Consider the following 24755-nt stretch of genomic DNA (forward strand, 5'->3'; position numbering starts at 1 on the left):
CTCTATTAGCTTTGCCTCAGTGTCTTCCTTTTCTGTTCCAACAAGCTCAACATTTAACAACAATCATGAGTCTGACATCTAACATGTTGGTTTAAATGTGTTATCTGAAACTTGGAAAGTTTGTAAAAACGTACTTTTGCTAATTAATACACATCTCTTCATTTTACGGCTCTGTCGTGTCGCCATGAGGACGGTGGGTGGGATCTTTGCGGTGATAGGAAGTTGCTCGGATACAGTCAAGATTGGCAGTGCTCCGTCTTCCGGTTCAATCGGCTGTGCGCAGAAGTTGCTAGTTACAGGAGCCATGATGGCGTTTGTAGTCTCCTTGAGCTAGGGCTGTGGATGATATTAAATCCACTAGCATCGCCCTAAATATAGGCCTGGTTGATTTCCAGAGCCATTGATAATAAACTGGAACATCTACTGCACACGAAAATATTATAATTTCTTATCAATATTGAATTTATAGGGGATAAAACTTACATTAAAGGGAACATGTAATCAGTACCAACCGGGTCAAGTTTTCATTTTGTTGGAGAAACGAGCGTCTTTTAATGAAGGCATTTGCTTGTTTCTGAATGCTAAGACCTTATTCTGTGGAATTAAAAACACCTTTACTTAACTTGGCACCGGACAAGGACAGCTTTCACAAAGGGACTTTTTTTTTCTTTTTTAGGAGTCAGCTCGCTAGCTGCTGAGCTTTAGCTAGCTGTGCTAGCTAAACTGAGAAGGAGACGACACCACAATGATCAGATGTTTGGTTGGAGTCTTTTTCATTCGCTGACTAACTGAAAGTACAAACTTCGCAGCACTGGAAAACCAACTTGGCATTTATCTGCTTTGACGAAATATGCTGGCGATCTCAATGGAATGAATTGGCATTGAGGAGAAGTGGACGTAAGCGGCCTGGTGTGTTTATTTTTGTATTTTCCTGTCCTGATTTCGCTTAGTAAGACTTGTTTTGACATTTGGAGTTGTTACTGGTCTCCTGTGAATGAATTGCCTGGATCACCGAGGCCAAGTCGCAGAAGAGGCACCGACGCCGACGTGAGGGATGCCTGGGTCGGACCGACACCATGGGACCAAGAGGAAGCCGGAATCTAGCATCGGTGGTGTGCCACACCAGACCCAGGGCCCGACTCATACCTCTGCGGGAGACATGATGAGCAAGGACGGCAAGGTGCAGTTAAAAACTTCAATGTCCTCTTCTTCTTTAAAACGCAAACGGCATAAATCAGCAAAACATAATCGGGAATCCTTGGCGGCACCTGACGATTTTACCCTCGGCGATACGGCGCCTCCTGGTGTCAACACGGTGAAGCCTCTAGTGGAGTACGACGATATTAGCTCCGACTCGGACACCTTCTCGGACCCACCGTCCTCCAGGCCTTTTGAGAGGGGGGGAAATCGACTGGAGCCCTCACCAGACTACGATAGGGATATTGGCGAAGAAGAAGGTAATAGAGAGAGCAGGGGGCACAGACACCCACGAAAAAAGTCCAAGGACACTAACAAAGTTAGAGACTCTGGAAATGGAGAACGTGGGTCCAAGAAAAAGAGCAGTAAAGATCGCGAGAAAGTGACTCCTGGAAAGGGCAAGGAGAAGGAGGCCTCGTTAGGCTCCTCATCTAAACGCCAGGTGCCGTCAGAGGGGGATTCCAAACGTGGGGAGCTGATGCTCTCCTCTCAGGCACCGCCTGCAGCCAGTGTAGGTAGCACTACTTCTTCTACATCCTCATCTCGCAGCAAGGAGAGCAGCCGCTCAGGGAAGTCTCGCAAAGACAGGCAACAGCGGAGAGAAGGCCGAGGGGAGGCCAGCCGCAGCTCCTCCCAGAGGAGCCGGACAGATAGAAGCCATCGCAAGTCCTCCAAGAGCCACAAGTCAAGCCCGAAGGGGAAGTCTTCAAGTAGGGGTAGCCCACGGAGAAAGGGCACCAGCTCTGCATTGTCGCCGAGTCCCAGAAGAGGGGCCGGTAGTGAGAGTCCACTGGGCGGTGGGTATGGACATCAGGGGGATGACAGCTACTCAAGACGGAGGGCGGCCCAGCAAAGCCCGAGTCCCTATGGTGATGTGTCTCGCCGTAGCAGGCAGAGATCAGACAGCCCCTACGGCAGCAGACACAGGTCCTCCAGCTTTGAGAGGGACAGCAGCCCTTACTCTAGGAGACGCTCCGCGAGCCCCTATGGTAACCGCAGATCCTCCAGTACGAGCCCCATGTCTCGGTGAGTATATGCTGTAGGTCACCCTTTAAATCTTTTGGGGATTATGTTCTAGAGACATTTACTTATCAAGCCACCTTTCGTAGAGGTTTTGCATATTTCCAGAACCTTCACCTTTTATAATCCTACTTTACATGCATTTTAAGTTTGAGATTAGACAAATATGTTGAACTTGGAGAGGGCTTTTCACTCCAGCTAATTGATCTCTGCATTGAAGTTGAAATTTACCATACATAACAGACAAAAGCTTGAGAGTGAGAAAAATACAGGGTGGAGATAGGCAATACCTGTAGTTGAAAACAGGGTTTGCCTTAAGCTGTCATTTCAATTCAAAAACAGAAGCTTAGGGCACTACAACCTGGCTCTGTGACCATAAGTATTTGTGTTCATGATTACATTTGAGCTATAGAGTCCATACTTGCCACTGATTTCAGAAAAAGACAGGTGTCTTTAATGAAACCCGGTACTTAGTTTTAGGAGGGCCTCACATTCTTTTATAGAGAAGGTAACAGATTTTTATTTGATGTGTAATATCATTTTCAAAATTTCACCATTATGTAGCAATGGAATGTTTTTGAAACTAAATAATGTTCTTAATTAATTAGCCCAGTATATTGCTTTAGACAACAAGAATAGATCCAGTTGGCCATGTTTGAAAGCAGTAGTTTTAGTTTTACTTGTCCCACATGGTTTTGATTTCATTATAATATGATCTAGAGATCTTATTTAGCCATGGATCAGCAGTCTGTCTCAGTTATATCATGCATTTCATTTGCCTCTAATAATCTGTCTTAATCTATAAATGATCTTAAAAACGTGCTTTTTATTTTAGACGCTCGGGCCGCTCCAGGAGTCGCTCCCCTCTGCACTACTCTTCTTCCCACCGCTCCTCCTCTCGTTCCCGCGGTAAGAGGCACACCTCCTCTGCTGGAACAGGGAGCATTTCCCACAGTAGCCGGCCAGCTAGCCGCTCCCCTCCTTCGTCACGTCTGCCCCTCAATTCCAGCTTAGGTGCAGAGTTGAGTCGCAGGAAGAAGGAACGCCTGGCTGCTGAGGCGGCTGCTCGTGCTAGTGGTGGCGCCTCTCCACTTCCGACAGCTCAAAAACCGTCAAGCTCCTCCTCCTCACGGCCTGCTAAAGCTGAAGCTCTACAGTCAGAAAAAAATGCAACAGCTGTAGCAGCATCAGAACCTCAGCCCCCACCAACCCAGCAGTTATCCCATGATGTTCCCAATGCTGATGAGCCGATGACTGCAACTCTAACATCCTCTTCAAACAACTCTCCTGCACCGCCGCCACCTCCTCCACAGCCCTCTTCTCCAGCGCCACCCAATCCAGCCACACAGGTTCCACCACCACCTCAGGCAGAAACAAACATTCAGCCTCCTACACCCTCAACAATATCACAGGCTAAATCGCCAGCGATGGTTCCTGCTCGCAGCCCTGTCCGTCAGACCCCACTCCACAAGACTTCGACTCTTCCTCCCCTGCCTCTACCACCTGCACTGCTGGGAAATGCTCAGGACAGGTGAGGAATCCCTCAACAGGCACACTGCTCAAGTGCCTGTTGTGTTGTGTCAAGCTTAGTGCCTATTAATCTGTTGTATGAGGTTACAGCTGTTATACTTGGACTTATACTGTCATTTGTCAGTGATTTGTATGTACATCGGGATGTCTTGAACACACCATTCAAGACATCCCATTTTGTTTTTCATGAGTCATTTTAACAAAAATTAAGTAATTTCAAGACATAACTTGATATGAAAACATTTTATGAGTAAATGCTATGTTTGCACTTTGGTGTTTTAAATATGTCAGTTACCATCCTACAAAAAACAAAAATGACGCACTGTTAGATGAAAGTGAATTTAAATTTTCCTCTTTTAAATCGTGGTATGTACACTTTCTTGTAACTAGTTTTAATCTGAATGTGTGTGTTAGTTGTTACATCGACATGAAAACGGTGCATAAAATGTGTTCCTGGTTTTGTCTTAAACTTCTTTTTTTTTTAAAATCTTGCTCTATTAGCCCAAAGAAATCCACTCCTCCCCAGAGGTCATCAAGAAAGGACAAAGAAGGTCGCAACCGCCCTTCTATTATTGATCTTCCTTTACCGCCCACCTTGCTTGGAGGGGACTCTTCACCCCCACAGTTACCTGTCCGCCAGCCTCCTCTCTTACCCCAGACAGCCCTTAAGAAGAGACCAAAGTCAGCATTCACTTTTATACTCACCCACTTAAAGTTTTCCTTTCATTAATCACACATGATGTCTTAGCTGCTTTTCTTGTTTGTGCTTTCCAGGATTTGTTGCCCGCGATACGGTGAGCGCAAACATACCCAAAGTGACTGGGGCAAACGGTGTGTAGATAAATTTGATATAATTGGCATCATAGGGGAAGGCACCTATGGCCAAGTGTACAAGGCCAAGGACAAAGACACCGGTAAGTGAAATCCATTTACTACTATGTTTTCCTTAAAAAAACAAACCCAAATAAGATAAAAAATAAAAAGAATGGCTCTCTAAAATGTGTGTTCTCCAAATATGCTAGGTGAACTGGTGGCTTTGAAGAAAGTGCGTTTGGACAATGAAAAAGAGGGCTTCCCCATCACAGCCATCAGAGAGATTAAGATCTTGCGGCAGCTCAAACACCGTAGTGTTGTCAACATGAAGGAAATTGTCACTGACAAGCAGGATGCACTTGACTTTAAAAAGGATAAAGGTAAGGGGGGCAAAAAAACTTGCTGTTTTCTTTCATGTGGGGTATAAGTAGGTAAGAAGTGATGATAAGTTAGGGGGGAAGTGTTTGTTTTAAATGCAAGGGGAAAACGTTGCAGGTGGGAGAAGGCATCCCCTTAAAAAGAAATTCTCCAATGGATCTTGTTTTTAGTTTAATTAATTAAATGGTGTCACAGAGATGGCAGTAATCACTTGTATTGTATAGCTAAACGTATTTATTAATGAGTTTAGCAATACATTTTTACTTCTTATCTAGAATTACACTGCGTTTTTATCATTCATGTGGTCGAGGTAGGTATATGCACGATTTTCACTGCTTGAATTGAGTATGTCATTTAATGTATGAGATAACCTACAGACAGCTTAAGTTTGCTGTAGTCATCCTTGCAAATGGTAGCGCGAGAAAAGTGGTTTTATGATTACTGGTGCACGATGCCTTTAGTTTTAGTAAACTGGTTGTAAACTAGTTGAGCGCAGTTTAACCAAGAGTATAAATAGTTATAGGGCTGTGCTGGTGTCACATCTTTCATGAACATTGAACAACTGAACCCCTAGAAGCCATTTAAATGGTGTGTAGATTCCACCTAATTGGTAGCATATGCCAGGAAAGTAATGGTGGGCACACTATATGAAACCGGATGTGCAGCACTTCTGTTTGTCACTGAAATATGTTTTAGCAGCTGTGACAGCACTGACGGAGTCGGACCTGAAACTGCAACATGTCTGAAAACGTGCATACACAGCAGATAATGACACACAAAAATGAGAGCAGAAAATTTTAAGAAAAGGTGACGCTCATAGAATACACTGTCTTTTTTTATACAAAAGCACATTATTTAGTGTTGTTTCTATGACAAGTTATATATTTATGGTTGCGTTTGGGTTCTCTCTTGGTTCTTTACCTTCACTTAGTGGGGCTAGGTTAATTGGTGTGAATGCGAGTGTGAATTATTGTCTGTCTCTGTCTGTGTTGGCCCTGCGACCGGCTGAGGACCTATCCAGGGTGTACCCAGCCTCTCTGCAACACTGAATTGTATAAGTGGAAGAGAAACTGCTACTATTGTGGAAATAAAGTGTTTGTGACATTTGAAATTGTTAGCATAAAACATAATTTAAAGCAAAAGAAATAAAAACTGAAAAACTAGAACTGATATAATGACCACATCTGGTTGCGTTCTCTGTAGTCACTGTTAACTTGAACAGTTCTTTCATGTTTCAATCCAGAGAGAAGTGTGCTGCTAGAGTTTTCTGGGCTGTGTGAATGTTAAATAGCTGGCAATGCAGTTGCGCACATTTCAGTTCACTAACTTCGCGATTTTCTAACAATTAATCGTGCAGCCCTAGTTAATAGGTTTAACCATGCTTCTTTAAAAGTGATCTCAATTCATACTTACGTGCGATCTCATTTCCAAATGACAACGATTAAAAAAAAAAAAAAGACGACAACGATTGTACCGCATTTTGATCCGGGACGTAATCTGCATGAAAACAAGCGCTCACTCTTCCTGCTCAACAAATGACAAGGGCGGAGCCTTATACCACGTGATACAGGAGCTGGCTGCTAAAATTGGCAGTGAAAAAACAACGGAGAACACGTCAGGGATGACGAGAAAGTGACTGGAGAAAATCCGTCCCGGTCAACCACCCAAGCATCAATAACGGGAACCTTATACAGCGCTTCCCTATACACGTCGAACTCCCGCAGGCACAAAGAAATTACGGAGGCTATTACTTATCACCTGACCAAAGATATGGCTCCCATCAACACTGTGCAAATCGAGGGATTTAGGAAAATGATCAACACCCTAGACAAACGCTACACAGTGCCGTCCCGCAACTATTTTTCTATTGTTGCACTACCTGCTCTATACACGCAGTGTCGAGCAACGGTGGAGACGCAATTTCAAGCAGTACAACATTTTGCGGCAACGACAAAATGTGAGACATTTGTTGTTTTTATGTTCAGTCTCAACTGTTACGAAGTTGATGTGCAGTTAATAAGCGCAATAAATATTTATACTGGAAAAGAAAATCGTGAGAGAATCGTGATCTCAATTCTAAGCAAAAAAATCGTGATTCTCATTTTATTAACCGTTTACCACATGTCCACTTATGTGAACCCACAGACATGTGTGTGCATGTATTTTTGTTTAAGACATCTGAATACATCTTTGTATTTTTAGGAGCTTTTTACCTGGTGTTTGAGTACATGGACCATGATCTGATGGGCCTGCTGGAGTCAGGCCTGGTCCAGTTCTCCCATGAGCACATCCGCAGCTTCATGCGTCAGCTGATGGAGGGCCTGGACTACTGCCACAAAAACAACTTCCTGCACAGAGACATTAAATGCTCCAACATACTGCTAAATAACAAGTGAGTCAAGTGTTGTTGATTCCTGTGTGCAGACAATTGCAGTAAAATGCAGTAGCAGCTAGGCTGTTCCTAGTCACAGGTTTTTCAGTACTAACTAGTGACATGTGAATTTTAAGTTTTATCTACTTTTTTTTCTTATTCACCCATGTAAACAAACACTAAGAAATGTAATCTTCACACCTTTAAATGTATCCGCATTCCTTAAATACTATCAAACGATTGCTATAATTTGTCAGGCAGAAAGGGTTCAAAAGTGTGTCAGCAGGAAAGCTAATTACAAAGTAACTACATTAATTGGATGCTTCAGTTAACCTTAGTGGAGTACAGCAACTTCCCAAAGATGGTTGCTTAGTACAGTTGAACATCCAATGGTGCATGAAAAACTGAGCTTAAATGAGCTATCAAGAATTAAGAAAATGTGTGTTTTTCTGGGAAGTGGAGGATTTAAAAACCACAGTGCATGAAGTTATTGCCCTGCTACTGAACAGCTGACTTCAACTAGACATTAGAAGTGGATCATTTGCACCTGAGCGCTGCCAAATTTGACCGATAATATTTGTTGTTTCTTTAAGAGCAGTGTGTATTTTACAGTATCAGTTGATTTTTACAGCGAAGACACTTTGAGTTGTGTTTTAGGATTAGATACACTAAGATTCAGTAGTTGGCAATGCTTTTTTTGGTATTGTTTTTTTTAATGTTATCTGTGCTTATTTGTGCAGAGGTCAGATCAAACTGGCTGACTTTGGTTTGGCTCGTCTTTACAACTCAGAGGAAAGGTAAGAGGAGACGGTTGTATATACCTGATCTGCTTAATTCTATTTAGTGATTATAGACATTATAGTGTTTAAGTTGCTGAATGAAAGCACGTTTATTTTATTATTTCTTTTTAATTTACAATGTCTGTCCACAAGATGGGGCTGTGTCTCAGAAATAATACAGCTACTTGGAGCTAAAATGATTCTGATTTGTCACTGGGGGACATGTGTCTGATATGACTGCTGACTCCCATCTCATCTCTCTTTCCTTGCTCCTAGCCGGCCATACACTAATAAAGTAATCACACTATGGTATCGTCCTCCTGAGCTTCTGCTGGGAGAGGAGAGATATTCTCCAGCCATTGATGTTTGGAGTTGTGGGTGAGTACAAAACGGTTATCTTAGTACTTCTGTCTGTCAAATCACGTGGTCTTCAAGTGTATGATTTATTGTCAGATGAATAATTGGGGAACAACAGATTACACTGTTGTTTTTATGTAGATTAAGACATTTTTTTTGGTAGGGGGGGGAGAGTGTCAGCCTTTGCTTCAGGTTAGTCACATAACACCCCTGAGTTGCCTAGGGTGCATAATTGCAGGTTAAAGCTTCCCACTCATCAGGATTCACTGTACCAAAATAGAGTCCTATTTTCCCATTCACCTTGGCTCAACCCACAAACTACTCTAAAGTGGCATATTTGTGCTACTTGTGTTTTCCTTGCTTTGTCCTTCATCACAAGTCATTTTCACTCAATTTCTTCAAAAATGGTTTATGCACATCATTTGGACAGCTGCTGTAGTCTTTTTTTAATTGTTATTATATTACAGCAGTGTCTAATCTCACACATTTTACCTGTCTGTTGTCTGGTAGTTAACTTTTTTTCTTAATGGTTGTTGGTAGATGTATTTAAGTATTTATTTCTGCAGTGTAAGCAGATGTGTTGGGAACATTTTGATAAAATCTTTGCAATGTACTATTTACGTTTGGTGACTAATAGGCAAATTTCTCTTTAGATATGTGTCATATTCCTTAATCTTCAATTGTTTTATAGTATTTTATGGAAATAATTTGTCTTATTTTGCAGCAAGCCTAAAGGTATTACCATATTAAATTCGAATTATCACACTTGGTTATAAACATTCACAAAACTTTATCTACAGTCTGAGAGAGTCTTTCCTTGTGAATACTTTAGGAGCTTTACCTTGTTGGAATAAAAGGGCCTACATTCGTAACATTTCACAGGCCTATTTGACCAAGATTTTGCCGGACCATTACTCTTTAAGTAGTTTTTAAAAGCTGTTTTAAACTTTACATTATATACATACATTATATACATGCAATACCTTTTCTTACTTGTCGTGGCTCAGGTGTATTCTTGGAGAGCTCTTTACCAAGAAGCCCATCTTCCAGGCTAACCAGGAACTTCTGCAACTAGAGCTGATCAGGTAGACTGCTTGCCACAAATAAATTTCAAGTAATAATTTCTGATTGAATTATCAAGCTTATTAACCCTTTCCTTTGTCTCAGCCGACTGTGTGGGAGTCCCTGTCCGGCCGTTTGGCCTGATGTCATTAAACTTCCATTGTTCAACACAATGAAACCCAAGAAGCAGTACAGAAGGCGACTACGGGAGGAGTTTGCACAGTATGTACTCAAAGTACACTTACCTAAGGCAGCTGTGATCAACTCTGTCTGGTTCTAGAGGAGTAATATTTTTTCTCCTCAACATAGTTTACCTACTCCTGCCCTGGACTTACTGGACCGAATGCTGACCCTTGACCCTGCACGCCGTTGCACATCGGAGCAAGCTCTCTTCAGTGACTTCCTGCATGATGTTGAGCCCAACAGGATGCCACCACCAGAGTTAGTAGCTGTTTCTAGTGATGGTTAACACAATGACAGTGTTGGATTGAGCACGTGAAAAATAACACTAGGACATTATCTGTATCAGAATACAATTATTGCCTATTTAGGGCATTTTCTTTATTTATTTTGTTTTATTTGGTTAATAAAATGTATATTTTAAATTTGTACAATTTCTTTTTTCTTTTTTAGCCTTCCTCATCATCAAGACTGTCACGAGTTGTGGAGCAAGAAGAGAAGACGTGCACGTCAGAGCGGGGTCGTCGAGGATGTGCCTGTGCCCAAAGTGCCCCGTAAAGATGTGACAGGGACCTCCAGCGGAGACAACCTTCGTCCCCCAAACAGCCCCACTGGAGCTCCACCACCTCCTCCAGGGAAACCACCCTCCACAACCAACATAGAGAGTGAGTTGTCAGGTAACAGATACTAAGTATTTAACCAGGAACACATTTTTTTGTTTTTTCAAAAAAGTTTCTTTATTGTGAAAAAAAAAAAAAAAAAAATTATATAAGAATTTATTTATTTAATTTTAAATGTATTTGATTGTTATGTCTTTATTAGACTGGCACTGAATTCTAGTCGCATGCATGTGTGTGTTTAGGCCTGGCATCGGCTGCAGAGCAGTTGAATCAGACAGAGCTGGCAGTGCTGCTAAACCTTCTCCAGGGACAGGCAGACGGCTTGCCCCAGGTTGCTCAGCTCCTCAACCTCCCCAATCCAGAGACTCTCAGCCAGTTGTTGTCTGCTGTTAGTGAGTCCTCTGACCACCAGGGGGCACCAGAGGACCAGACCCAGGCAGCTTGCAGGTCTCAGCCCCCAGAGCCGCCTCCTGAACCCCAAGAGATCTCACCGACATCTGGAGATCCGCCACTCAGCCAGGAAGACCAGGCCAAGCTACTGGCTCTCCTTTTGGGCCAAATTATAAAGCCACAAACCGAGGAGCAAGGCGATGAAAGTAATGGCGTTCAGTCAGAGGAGGCACTAACGCGCGGTTCGTCCGCTTCTACTACTGATTGCAAGGGCAAGTCTGGGTTTAGCCTATAGAGTGTGAAACAGAAAAGGTACCACGGTCAGTTGGAAATCATAAGAGTGGAAAGAGCCAGGCAAGGAACAAACAGAAAGTGACTATATACTGTATCAAATTACTTTGATTTTAGGATACTTAATAAAATTTGCAAATAGGGCTATTAGACCGATATTGCACCCGCCCCTTCTTTTATTCATGACATACGAGTGACACACATTCAACATCTTCCCCTATAAACACCTGTACTATTAAAAAAAAAAAAAAAGTGCAAAAGAAATCCCTGGCAAATTGTCTTTTCAGCGTTTGCTGTCCTGTGACCCTGATAACCAGGTAAAGGTTTGTTGCACACGGATATCACTGGTTCATCACTGGTGTACTCAATAAACCAGAAGAAAGTACAGTGTTATTCATTTGAGTAAAAAGGCTCACACTGTGATGTTCCCTCAATTTTCCCTCTTTCTTGTTTCTTTATCACAGTCTTTGTTTCTCTCTGTCCCATTTCCACATGTGTTTTTTCTTCCTCACTTCATTTTCATTATAAAGCAGGTGTCATGGATTCTTCACAGAGAGCAATGTTGCTTTAAACAGTCTGTAATGTCAGCCTTTTTATGAAGAAAGTCTAATAAATTATCAAGTGAAAATAAATGTTTTGAATCTTTAGATGTCACCTGCATGTGTTTCTTTTAACCTTGGTTTCTGTCACTTTTTTTTTTTGTTAACTGTTCACTCTGGGTCACATTTTTCTTAAAATGTGATTAGGAATTGGAATGACACTGATTGTGCTGCTGACACTGAATGGTGAACCTTTAAAAGCATTTGAAAACCTTACATCACTGGTCCACCTTGCACTGCAGTAGATTCGAAAGAATAGACAGTGCTGCTTTAGTAGTCTTACCCGCCCTTTGAAAGTACTTGAAATTCTCCTGCTTAATTCACCTTTTCTGTTCATCCAACTGCACATGCCCCTTGTATTGTTTTCCCACCTAGTTCCCACATTTTTTTTCTGTGATTTGGAGGGGGGGGGTTTGGAAGTGTGGGCCTGCATCTGTTGTGCAAGTGTTAATCTGTTATTGGGTAGTGCATTCAAAGACATTAATGTTTCTCTGTTTAATAAACATCTAAATGGTAATGACTAGTTATTTAAAAATAGAAAAAAACACTTACTTCATTTTTACCTACCTATAACCATTCACTTGAATCGGTAAATGGTTATGTGTTTCATGTGGCAGATGTAAAAAAAAAACAACAACATTTTTTTGTCTAATTGTTTTTAGTGATATTGTATAGCATCTACACTAGGTTCACAAACTTATTTGATTCCAAAAACACAGACTGTTGTAAGATTGCGCCTACCACTGCAGCATGGTTCCCTATTTGTAGTTAGTTAGTGTGCTGATTCACTTAAAGTGCTCTGCCCTCCCTCTTGTGGTAAAGGTAGGAATGTCAACGTTGTGTAACTCCATGATAGGCTTATTTGAAATGCAGTACTACTGTCTTTAAATGCAGGTTGGGAGTATAAGAGGAAAAAGAAAGCTTATTAGTGGGTGTGTAGCTAGTATGTAGGTTTAACTTAATTATGCCTTATAAGATTACGTCTAATGTGTTGTGTTCTGTTCTGTTTGGACCCTTCAGATGGTGCAGTGACAAAAAGAAAAAAGCTTGGGGCCAACCAGGGGCCTTCAACTGTTGAGCAACGTCCACCCTCTCCACCAGGTCCACCTCCATCAACTGTTGGAAACTCCCAGCAGGCTGCGCCAGAAACGCAACCCAGCCAGGACATCAGCCCTGCTGTAGCAGCTGCCTTGCTCCAGCTCATCTCTCAGCAGGACTCGGAATGTGGTGCCTCACAGCGCAGCAACGATCCTTCTCCTACTGTGGATGCTCTTGCCCACAGACAGTGCCCTCCACCATGGGTTGCAAGCTCTCCACCTAAACCTTCAGCTGCCGCTGAAGCCCCAGCAGGACTAGCGACTGCTGCTCCTACCACTGCGGCACAGTTTCCCAAAGACCAGGACCTCCGCTTTTCCCACGGAGCTGCCCGCTGACCCTCAGTCCCCCGTCGAGATCAACCTGGGTATCGTGGGACTGGTCCAGCAATCCTGGCCTATAAGGAAATACAGAGGGACACCTACAGAGTATGACTCACTGGACCCTGTGCAGGTAGTGAAAGTTGGATCAAAGATTTTGATAATGAATGCCTGAATGAAAGAGGAGAATTTTTAGAAGTGGTCATGAATATCTCTGCCTGCAGAATGAGCGGTCATGTGGTGTTATGGTGGGAGTATCTCAGCAGGTTAGTCTGACTTTCAGCGGTTATGCATACTCTCCATCTGCAAACCCTTTCTCTCTCCTCTAAACTGAAGGGTCTGGTGTCGAATGAAGTGTAGCTTTCAAATTGAGTGTTACACCGCTGACAAGCAACTTCGAAAACAACTATAATATCTTTTTTTTGCCCTAGAACAAATGATTGTCATGTGCACAGCAGTGCCCCCTTCTAACAGGATTACCAGTGTTTTGGAGAATGAAGTAATTATCCTCCACCCTGACAGTCTGATAGACTTGTTGAAGTTAGTTGTTACATAAGGGTACATTTGAGGAAATGACCTCAGAAGATGTGACTTTTTCTGTTCATATTCAAGCTCCCCTGTTCTCAGCTTTGTGCCTCCACTCTGACCCCGGCGACCCTTGAATGATCTTGGCCTAGTGTGAAAATGTGGGCTAAGTTTCGGCTTTGAATGGCACCGGTGTACAGGTTACTCGGATGACGCACTCTGTCATCACCTAAAACTAACTCCGCTCACTTTAAGGTATCGCTTCTTTACATACAGCAGATCTTTGTGTCGTAACAAGCCTGTAGTGCTCATGTTCCTGTCTCAAACATGGAATAAACTGCATTTTGATGAACTGCTCCATAATGCACATACTCTTCTGCTAAATGAATGCAAAGCTAGAAACATACAGAAACACATTTTTCCAGATTTTCCTAGTAGGCTTTGAAAGCCTCCTTGCATACGTCTGCTCCTCACCTACCTGCCAACAAAAGCTTTTTTTTTTTGTTTGTTTTTCCTCTCATTTTTTTGTGTAGTTATTTTTTACATAAAGAAAATGATAACATGCCTAAAAAATGGTCCATTGTTTTGTTTCCATTTTTTTGCTTTGGAAAAAGAAAGGAAAGAAAAATGGTTTCATGTGTCTGTAAAAAGAAACTTTTTGTAATGTGTTTTTTTTTTTTTTTTTCTTGGTTCAGTTTATTAAAGGAAGTTATGCGACCGGATGAACTGTCTGTTCTGCCCTTTCTGGATGTTTCTGTGTAAAGCGGCCACTAGATGGTAGGCACCAACGTAAACTACCACTCAGTTTACAGGAAGTCAACACAGTCAGGTTTCTCGGAAGACTGAAACTCAAGAACTGCAATGTGAAGCAAGTTGCGTACCGGGCTATAATTATTAATTATTAATCTGATCTTGTGGTAGGTAAATTCCAACCACTGTTTTGATTTAAAAACAAATGTAACTAAGGAATGATATTCATCTCACAAACCACAACTTAAAGATACAAACAAATAATTTAATAAGTAAGCAAGAAAATATGCGTAATTCCATGTAAAGGATTTACCAAACTGAGATTTTGGAGCATGTGCATTCCAGTGTGTTAGACAGGTTCATGAAAATGGCCCAAATATTTCACCCTTATTTGTAATGTGCTATCTTCCTATGTTCTTTTGTCCTTTTTCCCTTTTAGCAAACATGCCGTAATCTGTTCGCTATCATTGCTGAACGGAATCAGTGTTTAGGTTTGGTCATAGCTCTGGTTTAGCATAGCTTGAGAATATTTTATATAAATATTTTTATAGTTTCATCATAATGAGCAAAAAAACAACCAACCAACCAAAAAAAGCGAGTAGCTATAATGCACACAAAACGTATTCGTAGGGCTCCCTATGCTGAAAGCGTATTTATGTATATTGATTCCTTCACTACTAGGGTTGATCTCTTTATGGAGATCCCGACAGGCTCATAAAATGTAGATTGGCAACGAGAGAAGTATGCAAGGTTCATGCAGACTGCCCGTGTGTTTGTGCACGTGTGAGTTTTTGCGCGTGCCGGATTGGCTTCGTGCATACCCCAGACCAGTTCGTCACTTGGCAGGCTTACAGAGCCGCTTACAGAGCCGCTTACCCCTCTGGCCCACCAAGCAGCTGAGCCCTCTGGGTGAGAGATCCTTTCAGAGTGGAGGCAGTGGGAGGCTCACCTGCCCTCTAGCACAGGCCCAGTGTGAGTGAGATGAGACGGTGCTGTGTGTGCGTGCATGTTTCTGTCTGATGCCTTTGCCCACCGGGACTCCAAATAATAGTGAATGTGCCCGCAGGGAGTTTCCACAGGAGAAGTAGTGGGCAATGCCAGTGCCAAGTCACAGAGACTAGACGAATAAATCAGGACCGAGGAGTGATGAGAGGGAGGTGCATGAGGCTGTGCCATCAATCAGAAAGGCACCTTATGGGGAATGCCCATAAATGTGCCATGCTGCCAGTCTGAAGCACGTACTCGCGATGGCAGAGACGGGCGACGGTGGTGCTCAAAATGGAGCCTCCATTTTGGATGCCGCCACTTCACTGTCAGCTGCAGGGATTTTGGTGGACTTCCAGACAAGCAGTGAATTGACTGACAGTATATTTCAGTCAGTTCACGCCAAATTATATTCATGAAATGTGATTTTTTTTTTCTTTCTTTTTCTTTTTTTCCGTCACTGCTGGGCTTAATTTTCTCAGCCTTGTCTGAGCTGATTGATATATTATTTGGAATCTAGTTTATTTTAAACGTAATCTGATCAATTAGACACTCTGTCTCCATTGTGTCAAAATTGAAACCCTTAGACAATTAGCAGCCAACACATTGCACATCTGTTTAACGCTAAAATAACAAGAGTACTAGAGTAGTAGGAATGTCGATCATTCTGAGTAAATGCAGATCAGCTGTTAGAAGTATGGAAAAAAAAAGCAAAATGACAGTTCTTAGAGTTTATTTCCTTTTGTTTAGACTGAGTGAAGTGACCTGTTTTAGTTTTCAAGCTGAAACTTTCTCAGTCAAAATATTCATTAGCATTTTTCTGGCTCCTGCAGGGAACATTGTAGCAATCTAAAAAAATCTTAAACGCCTGGCACCTCAATGTGTCTCAACTTGTACATTTTAATTTGGCAGCAAAATCAGGATGCAAGAAAAAGAAGAAAGTGAAGTGAGACGACAGAAGATGAGATTCACGGGCAGGCAAAGAGGGCAACTGCTGAGCAGGAGCAAAGTAAGCCATTTAAAGCTGCATTTTAATGTTTCATTTTAAGCAAACGATTAGGTCAGTCAAACAGTGAGGGGTATTTCACACATTTAGATATCTTCATGTGGGCCTTTCAGAAACACAACAAAACTAACAATTCTGGACCAATTTGTAAATCAGTCATTATATCTTATATGCTGTGATATATTTCTCAATTTTATCTGGATTTATAATTATCATGTAAAGTATCCAAATACCCATCTATTCTACTTGCGTGCACACAGCTATGAGAACATGCATTAATGCGGGTCTGCGTGGCATCTCGTTTGTAGAGTGTAAATCTGGGCTGCTGTCGTATCTCTGAGCCGTGCTACAGTTTGATGTCGAGTCTGCTGACTGAGGCTGTTTGATCAGTGACTATGTGTAAACTCAGTGAAGGGAGGCACAGACTCCCTCAGTTGCTCATCTAAAGCACACACTACACAAAGTGGGATTAAGAAAAAATAGTTAATATAAGACAGAAATTGCATATAAGTAGTAGTGTTTTCTTGACTGGAAACGTAAACCTCCCCACCAACATATTGTCGCCAAATGGGGAAAAAACAAAACAAATCACATTGAATTTTGAAAGCATTTCGGGTCGTGAGCAAATTGTGCTGTCTTCATCATATCCTTCTTTGTCTTCTATCAAGCAGAATTTAATGTCAGCCATTTCGTTTATGGCTACATCTTTATTTATGTGATATTTCAAAAATTGATTGACTTTATCCCAGCAGTGATATATGCTTTACTGCTGCAACAGCATGCTTTATTGATGCCATAACACCATCTCCATTTCTTCTCAGTTTATAGTTTTGTGAGAAAAGTGCACTCCCTCTCTCTCTCTCACTCACTCACTCACTCACACACACACACACACACACACATTATTTTTTGATTGTTGAACAGCAGTGAGGCCAACCAAAGAGGGCTTTTTTATAAGGGCTTTTTGGATCAGCCAGATGATACAGATGTGTGACGCTTTTATATTAAGTCACTGCCGCCAGGTCATAAAATAATCTGGGATGATTGGGCCAAATTCTAAATGATTTGCTCTAACAATAATCAATACCCTCACGGGCGGATGATGCTGACTTTTAAAAATCTTTCCCCGACCTTATCGCAGTGAACTCCCCGTTAGCCAAAGACACTTCACCCTCTCTGCGTGACGCTGCACTTTTGCAAAAGTATTTTTCCAAGGTCTCACCATCTCATTACCAATTCTATTCAAAGCGCTTCATGAGCTAGGCAACGTTATTGTCTCTCTCCATGAGTCTGTGTTGACGCTGCCTCTTTAAGGGCAGAGGGGCTGCTGGGAAAGCTGTCGGTGAGGATGGTGGAAGAGGAAAAGGAGGAGGGGGGTGGGGGTGCGAGGGGGTGGGTGGGTGGGTGTGGAGTTGGGGGGGACGGGCCCTGCAGGACCATTTGTGCTGAAGCTCATTTGCGCAGCGACACTTAATTGGCTACAACAATTAATTAATGTGTTGGAAAGTTGGCACAAAAAGTTCATTTAAGAGGGTTTTAATAAGCAATTAGAGGAAAAGCAGCGAACAGGGGGAATTACTGGAGAGGAAAGAGAAAAGCAGAGATGGAGCGAACGTCTGGCCAGTAGGAGCGTGCACGCCCCACTGTAGCTGTGGCTGCAGTGCTTTTGTCTCTTTCACTGACCCTTCGGTTCTGAAGAGCTGCTGAATGATTAGTCGCCATTATATCTATTTCTGAAGCCTTTAGTACTGTTCTTCAGTGGACTTGAAACCCACGATGCCCTGATATTGTATACATATCAACCCCGGTGGCCCCTACTGCCCCTCCCTTCCCTACCTCTTGTCCCAGCGCCCAGTGTAAAATATCGCATGACTAATGAGTGGAGCAGGTTGGAATCCTGGGGAAGATGTCCTTGGAAGACGAATGCATTTTCAGCAGAATAATTAACTTAATTAACAAATTCACATGCATATTCATCAGCCTATTAATGTCTGCTCCGCGCTGCTTGATGAGCAATGCAATAATAACCGTTTCATTTGCATATTTGTGTTCACACTCACACCCTTCTCCAAATAATTAAAAAAAGGACTCGGAGTGTAGGAAACTCAAAAGACAAGCGAGTCACTCTGCCACACGCTGTGTCTTGCAGGCACTTTCCACCTGCAGCACACGCACAATTGCACACGTAGGGTATATATATCTGTGGAGTGTGTGTGTGTGTTATATCTTTGCGGCTGAATTGCTGCATGCCAGTTAAAATTGGAAGTGTGTGACAGAATCTGCCTCTCTCTGTCTGCACCTCCAGCCTCCTTCCAAAATCACCGCAACTCCTTTTCTGCTTCCTCTCTTATAGAAACTCTACTTTCCTTCCTGTTTTGTTTCCCTTTCTCTCTCTTCTTGTTATTTATTCATCCTTATCAGGCTTTCCTTTAATTTATTAATTTCTCGCTTTTGAAGTTTGTGTTGTCTGCCTGTCAGTGAGTGTATGTTTTGCTCGAGAACTTGGAATGCATGTGAGCGGCTGTGCGAGCATCGCTGACAGCTGTGTTAATAAAGCCGAGTTTAAAAGTAAAGGAGCAGCAAACGGGGATCATAAGAGTCAAATAAGTTTGGAATGTTCATATCCTTTTACTTTCTCGACTCGCGTTGATGTTTTAAGGGCTTATCGTGTGTGTTTTCTTTCAAACTGGATTTGTGTTCTCAGTAACAAGGATGCCGCCTATGTGTGTGTGTTACTGTCAGTGGTGAAGCGTGTGAGTATCTGGGAATGACTGTGTATTTCCTGAGAGACTGTAAGCATCTCTGTCTTTCATCACTGGATGTGTATTTGTGTTTATCACTTTGGATTCAACTTGTACTGTGTGATTAATGCCCCTTGTATGTGTTTGTGAGTCCCCCTCCAATATTTCAGATGACAGTGATGTAAAAGACAAATGTGTGTGTTGCATCTAAACCATGGCTGCATGGGCATCTCTCTTTTTTGTGGGTAGGGGAGTTATTCTTAAATCAAGAGTGTGTGTGTGTGTGTGTGTGTGTGTGTACTGCCAGCTTGTGTGCAGACAGCAGCAGTTTGTGGAGCAAGAATTAAAAGTAGGGAGAGATGCCAAGTGAGTCTCTGGAGACAGATAGTAGGGACAGAGAGAGAAGAAAGAGGAAATAAAAACACACACACACAGCACACACACACCATATACAGAGCCACCTACACAAAGAAACCTAACCTTGTGGTAGCCTATTACAAAGCTTGTTTTTTTTTAATAAGGAAAAGCATTTTTAAAGTGACCTGATATAATTTTTTTTTTTTACATCATCTTTTATCCCTGAAGTTATGTCCTTATTAAAATAAAAGAACCAAATAAATTTAAATTCAATTTTGACTAGGCATTTCATTCTAGGAATACAGTATGAAGAGCCAAAAACTGCAGTTCATGAAATTGCCACTTGAGGCCGGCTCTAAAAGCGAGTCACTCCCCATAATGCCTGCATTTACAGCAGAAATAAACACATTTACAACCTGGTAAAAAGTAAATAAATAAATAACCATTTATGTGACCATTTATAACTGACTGACTGTTAATAATTTTAATGCTTAAAGTTATACATGATTTAGGGTGTGGCCCAATGACCGTCACACTCACTAGGCCACTGGCTGTGTCATGTTGATGGAGGCGTTTTCTTTTGGAATATTTTTAATGCAGATATCTGACCAATAATATAGCTTGCTGTGTTCAAAGTTTAAAATATTACTAGAATTACTAGAATCCCACTCACTAAAACATTAGTGAGTGGGATTCTAGTATTTTAATTGGCTTTATTTTCTCTAAGACGTTCTCATGTAGATGATACACCAACCAACTAACCAACCAGTGCTTATGACCCTAAAAAGAACCCCAAGAAGATGATGGAAGTTGAGGCTTCAGAATAAAAATCTAAAAGCCACTGTGTGATTTTTTTTCTTTAGGTTTTTTTGGGCTTTTTAACACAGTTTTTATGACAAATTCTCATGTTAAAAACACGTAAAAGTGAACTTTGCCTCTTCCTTCTGGGAGTGAGTGTAATTACATAAACACCATGCTCTGAGAAAAAGAAAAACAGAAAGATAATAATCCATGTTCTGGTCTAGACTATAATCCTTTTCATTAGTTTATTTTTAATCTGGATTTGCTTGAAAGCTTTATATATATTATTCATCTTTGTGGCTAAGGTTACCCCGGAGTCTGCTGAACTAATAATTTGTTGGCCGACATAAAACACACCAGTAATAAGGTATGAATACAATTAAGTCACCATAACGCCAAGTTCTGGTATACTCCAGAACAGAAAAAAAACTTAGCTGGCTTTTAAAGATTATAAAAAGATATTAAAAAAAAAAACCTTAATCGCTCTAAGTGTTTAACCTTAACATGAACTAAAGCTTAACCTTCTTAACCTTGACACTAAAATCAAATAGATCTTTGAAGTGGTGTAAAAATGTGAAGATGTGAAAGTGCCCTCGCACCAATGGTCTGAAACTCAAAGCGGTCCTCACTAAGATAGCTAAACAAGAACATACACACAGATTGAGATAGAGCTCTCACCTTTTTGTCTCCCTGTCCACTTTCTCCCTCTTCTTGTCTCATCTCTCTCTTTCTCTCTCCCAGCCTGCTGAGGTGACACCCTGTGTGCAGTGTGACACTGAGCTGTCACCTCCTACTCCCTGCATCACACCTCTGCCCCCTGCTGGGCCAACCCCGTCATGGCACCCAGACACCCAGCCAGCCTGTCCTCCGTTGTTGGCATAAAAACAGGCTGCACTGAACATCACTTTATATGTTCGACTGTGGGGCAGTCAGCCCCACAGTCGAAAAATATAGGCTCTTTATTTCTTCTTTATTTCTCTTTGTCTTATACCCTTTTTTTCATAAAATAGATGAATAGGTCTATTTTTCAATTAACTTTAAGTTCTTCTTACAAGATTTAAGCTAATATCAAACAGGAAAAATCAATAAGACACTTAAAAAAAGAACTAAAATATTATAATCTCTTCTGTAAAATAAGCAAAGACCAAAAGCACCAAAAAAATATTTTATTAAGCAATATTTTATGTCTTGTGGAACCATAAAGAAGGCTAAACGTCAGGTGAAAAATGTGCATTTGGCTACTGAATAAAGACAGTCATCTCCAGCAATAATTTTCTGTTTTCCCAACATGAAATACTTTTGACATATTTTGGATTCCAGGCATGCTCGGACATAAATCTGACAACCTCGTCACTCTGTTTTTGCCTTCTGTTGTATGGGTTTGGTGCCATATTTTAGTAGCAGTTGTAATTAAAAACAAGAGGTCAAGCTAAAATGCGAGGAAGCGGCACTCAATAATTTTTCATCTTCTGGCCTTTAAGATTAATAAAATAGAAAAAAACCCCGATAATAAAATAAGTTTAAGGTCAAGCTGCTCTCAACCTGCATACTTGTGTAGCCTCTGACGAGGGCCCCAAGAAGACATAGCTTTATTTCGACACGGTGAGGAACCACTGCACGTATATAACATTTTTAGTCATCTCTTAATTTCAAAGCTAATTTTTTCTGTAAATTCAAGTTAGTAAATTTCATTTGAATCTTCACTTTCTGTTGCAAATTGCTCTACATGCAAATATTTGGCAGTGCAGACTGTCCTGAAACACACTTGACTACTCAGACCTGGCTTTTCTGATTGAGGAGAAGAGCAATGCAATGTCACATCTGGATTGCAGTCATCATATGTCAATGAGGACTCAGTGGATTGCTAGTCACGCTCATCTGGTCGTTTTGTGTCCCGGTGTACGCTCTTATACTTTAGCTTTCTGAGTCACTAGGTGTGTGTGTCCAGCCAGGCAGGCCAGTGGCAAGCGGGGACGGAGCAATTGAGATATAGAGCATTAGTTGGTGTCAGGAGTAAATTAGAGGCCAGATCTGTTTTCTAATCAGAGCACAAGCACCGTGTTAGAGGAATTAGGGCGACAGCTGCTGGGAGCTTTTTATTCCTCTCTCTCTCAGCCAGAGACAGGCAGACCCCAGCTCAGGGACCACCTCTTTACCACAGCCACCTGTCAACACCGGTGTGTGTATGTGTGTGTGCACATGCGTGTTTCCATCCCCCCACTCGACGTGCACGCTCACATACGTATGACACACACATCCAATACCATGTGAGCTTGCACACATGCTTGCACACAGACACACAAACACCGTCTGGTACGGTGACCTCCCTCCATCTCTGAAATTAATGACAGTGCAGGTTCTATGTGCGCGCAGCCGCTCGCGGTGTGTTTATGTTTTCCGACAAGTGTGAAAGGCCCTTCTGAGATATCAAATTTAGATAAGGTGGAGCGGTGGGCGGCCTTGCATATGTCTGTTTACTATGAATACCAGAAAAGGCCTCGATGCTACGACAGCCCGTTCGTTAAACAACATCGGTTTCGCAGGCACAGAGTTATTGTAAGAATTTGACAGTGACATCACTGGCAAACAAAACAGCAACCATTTGTTGATCACAGTTTAGACAAAACACTAGAATTTCAAAATAAGTGTGAAGCTATAAATTAATGTACGGAAGGCATAGAAACGCAAGGCCAAAAAAAGTTACAAGTAAATGAGTGTATAATTCTCCTAATTTGTTTCAAGTCTGGAGAAAGTATGTGCATTTACAAATGTTTCTTTGCTTCAGGGCAGAATAACGTAACTTAGGATGACTCCCAATTCTAAGGATGATTGATAATACCACGAATAAATACGTCGTGAGCTGCTTGTACTGATTTTACCCAACAGAGATCTGTTGTGGGCTGCGTTGTAGGAGGGTGAGAGGTGTAGGAGGTGGCATCAAGATTCACGGTGTCACACACTTGCTTCGGAAATGTCACCTTTTTTCTTTTCTTTTTTTTTCTTTTTTAAACTGAATTGCTGAATCTGCAGAGTTTATAGTTGTTTTGTTCTTTCAGGTAATGCAGGATCCACTTTTGGGAAATTTGATGTAGAGCTCATTACAGCAAGCGTTGGCACAGGAAAGTAATGCAGCTTTAATTAAAATAAGTGATTATCATTTCTGTGTATTTAGTATTTCAGGATTTACATTGTAAGAAAATGCTGTCAATTAATTTATAGCAAAAAGCTGGTAGCTCTGATTGACAACACTGAACATTTATTTTACAGTCAACCTATTGTAATGTACAGCAATGGTCTCTTGCTATAAATATAGCATGGCACTATGCTCTTTATAGACTTTAAGATTTTTTTTTTTTACCTCCATGATAATTTTGTTACTTTAAAATATTTTTGCACGTCTTCGCCCATATAATCTGAATTTACTTCCTTGTACTTTCTAAACTATGATGCTTTACTTTAATTCTCTCTCTCTCTTTTTAAGAATAAAATTATGTAAGCCTCAACTTAAGAGTGACAAGTTATGAGGCCCTAGTCTCAAATGTCGTTGCCTTCTTGTATCCCATACAAATTAATTAATGGAACGTGCTCGTGCAATCGTGTTTCTCAATATGCAGGCAAAATATACAGAAGTAAACTTCAAAAAAACTAAGGACTAAGATCAAAGCTACTTTGAGCTGTTCCTTTATTCAGAAGATAACCTAATAAAGGTCATCTTATCTTATTCACAAGGTGTTGCCACAGCGGGTAAGCGCTACATTTTTGATTTGGTAGATTTTTATGCTGAATGCCCTTCCTGACACAAACCCCAAGGGATTTGTGTCTCCTCCTGTAATCAAACCAAGGATCTCTGGCTTGTTGGGGAAATGTGTAAACTACTACAATAGAAGCAACTAAACTAAAAAAAAAAAAGCTAAGGTAAATTGAACAAATTAAATAAATAAAAGACTTAAGTTTGATTTACATTTTGAACTGAGCAAACACTTGGTGACAACGGGAAGGAAAAACTCCCTTTTAACAGGAAGAAACCTGAATTTTAGGAGTGTTCTCGGCCATACCAGATCCCATTCCAAATAACCATCACAACACTTATTATCATGGAGTGTATGTATTTTTCACAAAAGGCATTGTGGTAACTATAATATTGCATTATTGTATGAAATATCCTGAATTTTCACATCAATTTGATACAGTACTATGAATGAAACCAAAGATGAAAGAAATTGTTTGCGTTATTGCAAAAAACCTTTAAAACTACTGTGAAGAATCTTTAGTGTTCAATCACCAAACTCACACTTTTCTTCACTGTTATTAATTCTGTGTTTTCCCCCCAATTAGACACATAAAACGTACAAACTTGTCCAAAGATTAAAAATGTAATCTTAGGACTGTGGTTCCTGTGAGCTTTTAATACTGCAATTCCAATATACACTCCCTTTTGTATTTTGTTTTCTTTTTAATGTGTGAATTTAAAGTTTTTGGGGAGCAGTAAAAGCTTGAGTAAAGTGAATATGCATGTTATTTTAAGATAAGAATGTAACTCAAATGGTGACCATTCATCCATCCAGGTTTGGGGTTGGGGGTTGAAGGCT

The 24755-nt window shown here is 41.2% G+C and overlaps 1 protein-coding gene across 7 annotated transcripts in view; it reads left to right on the plus strand.

The window, feature by feature from the left end:
• Positions 1-234: 234 nt before the first annotated feature.
• The window catches only part of cdk12 (cyclin dependent kinase 12), a 49798-nt gene continuing 25277 nt past the window's right edge, over positions 235-24755 (plus strand). For 2 of the 7 annotated variants that reach the window (XR_015718998.1, XR_015718999.1), the window contains exons 1-15: positions 235-2223; positions 3053-3748; positions 4249-4428; positions 4522-4661; positions 4770-4940; positions 7141-7330; positions 8050-8106; positions 8365-8466; positions 9453-9530; positions 9613-9729; positions 9817-9948; positions 10141-10364; positions 10550-10969; positions 12608-13135; positions 16174-16270. Coding sequence is in view for 3 of the 7 variants with exons in the window: in XM_006798261.3 (XP_006798324.2) it covers positions 1055-2223; positions 3053-3748; positions 4249-4428; positions 4522-4661; positions 4770-4940; positions 7141-7330; positions 8050-8106; positions 8365-8466; positions 9453-9530; positions 9613-9729; positions 9817-9948; positions 10141-10364; positions 10550-10969; positions 12608-13020 (4089 nt within the window). In the remaining 4 variants the exon portion in view is untranslated. Of the gene's footprint in view, positions 2224-3052; positions 3749-4248; positions 4429-4521; positions 4662-4769; positions 4941-7140; positions 7331-8049; positions 8107-8364; positions 8467-9452; positions 9531-9612; positions 9730-9816; positions 9949-10140; positions 10365-10549; positions 10970-12607; positions 14244-16173; positions 16271-20907; positions 20988-24755 lie in introns of those variants that run through there. The other 5 variants (XR_437181.3, XR_437180.3, XM_006798261.3 and 2 more) reach the window with 5 other exon arrangements.

Source organism: Neolamprologus brichardi, chromosome 4, assembly GCF_056152115.1.
Source record: "Neolamprologus brichardi isolate AB-2024 chromosome 4, ASM5615211v1, whole genome shotgun sequence".
Taxonomy (NCBI): Eukaryota; Metazoa; Chordata; class Actinopteri; order Cichliformes; family Cichlidae; genus Neolamprologus; species Neolamprologus brichardi.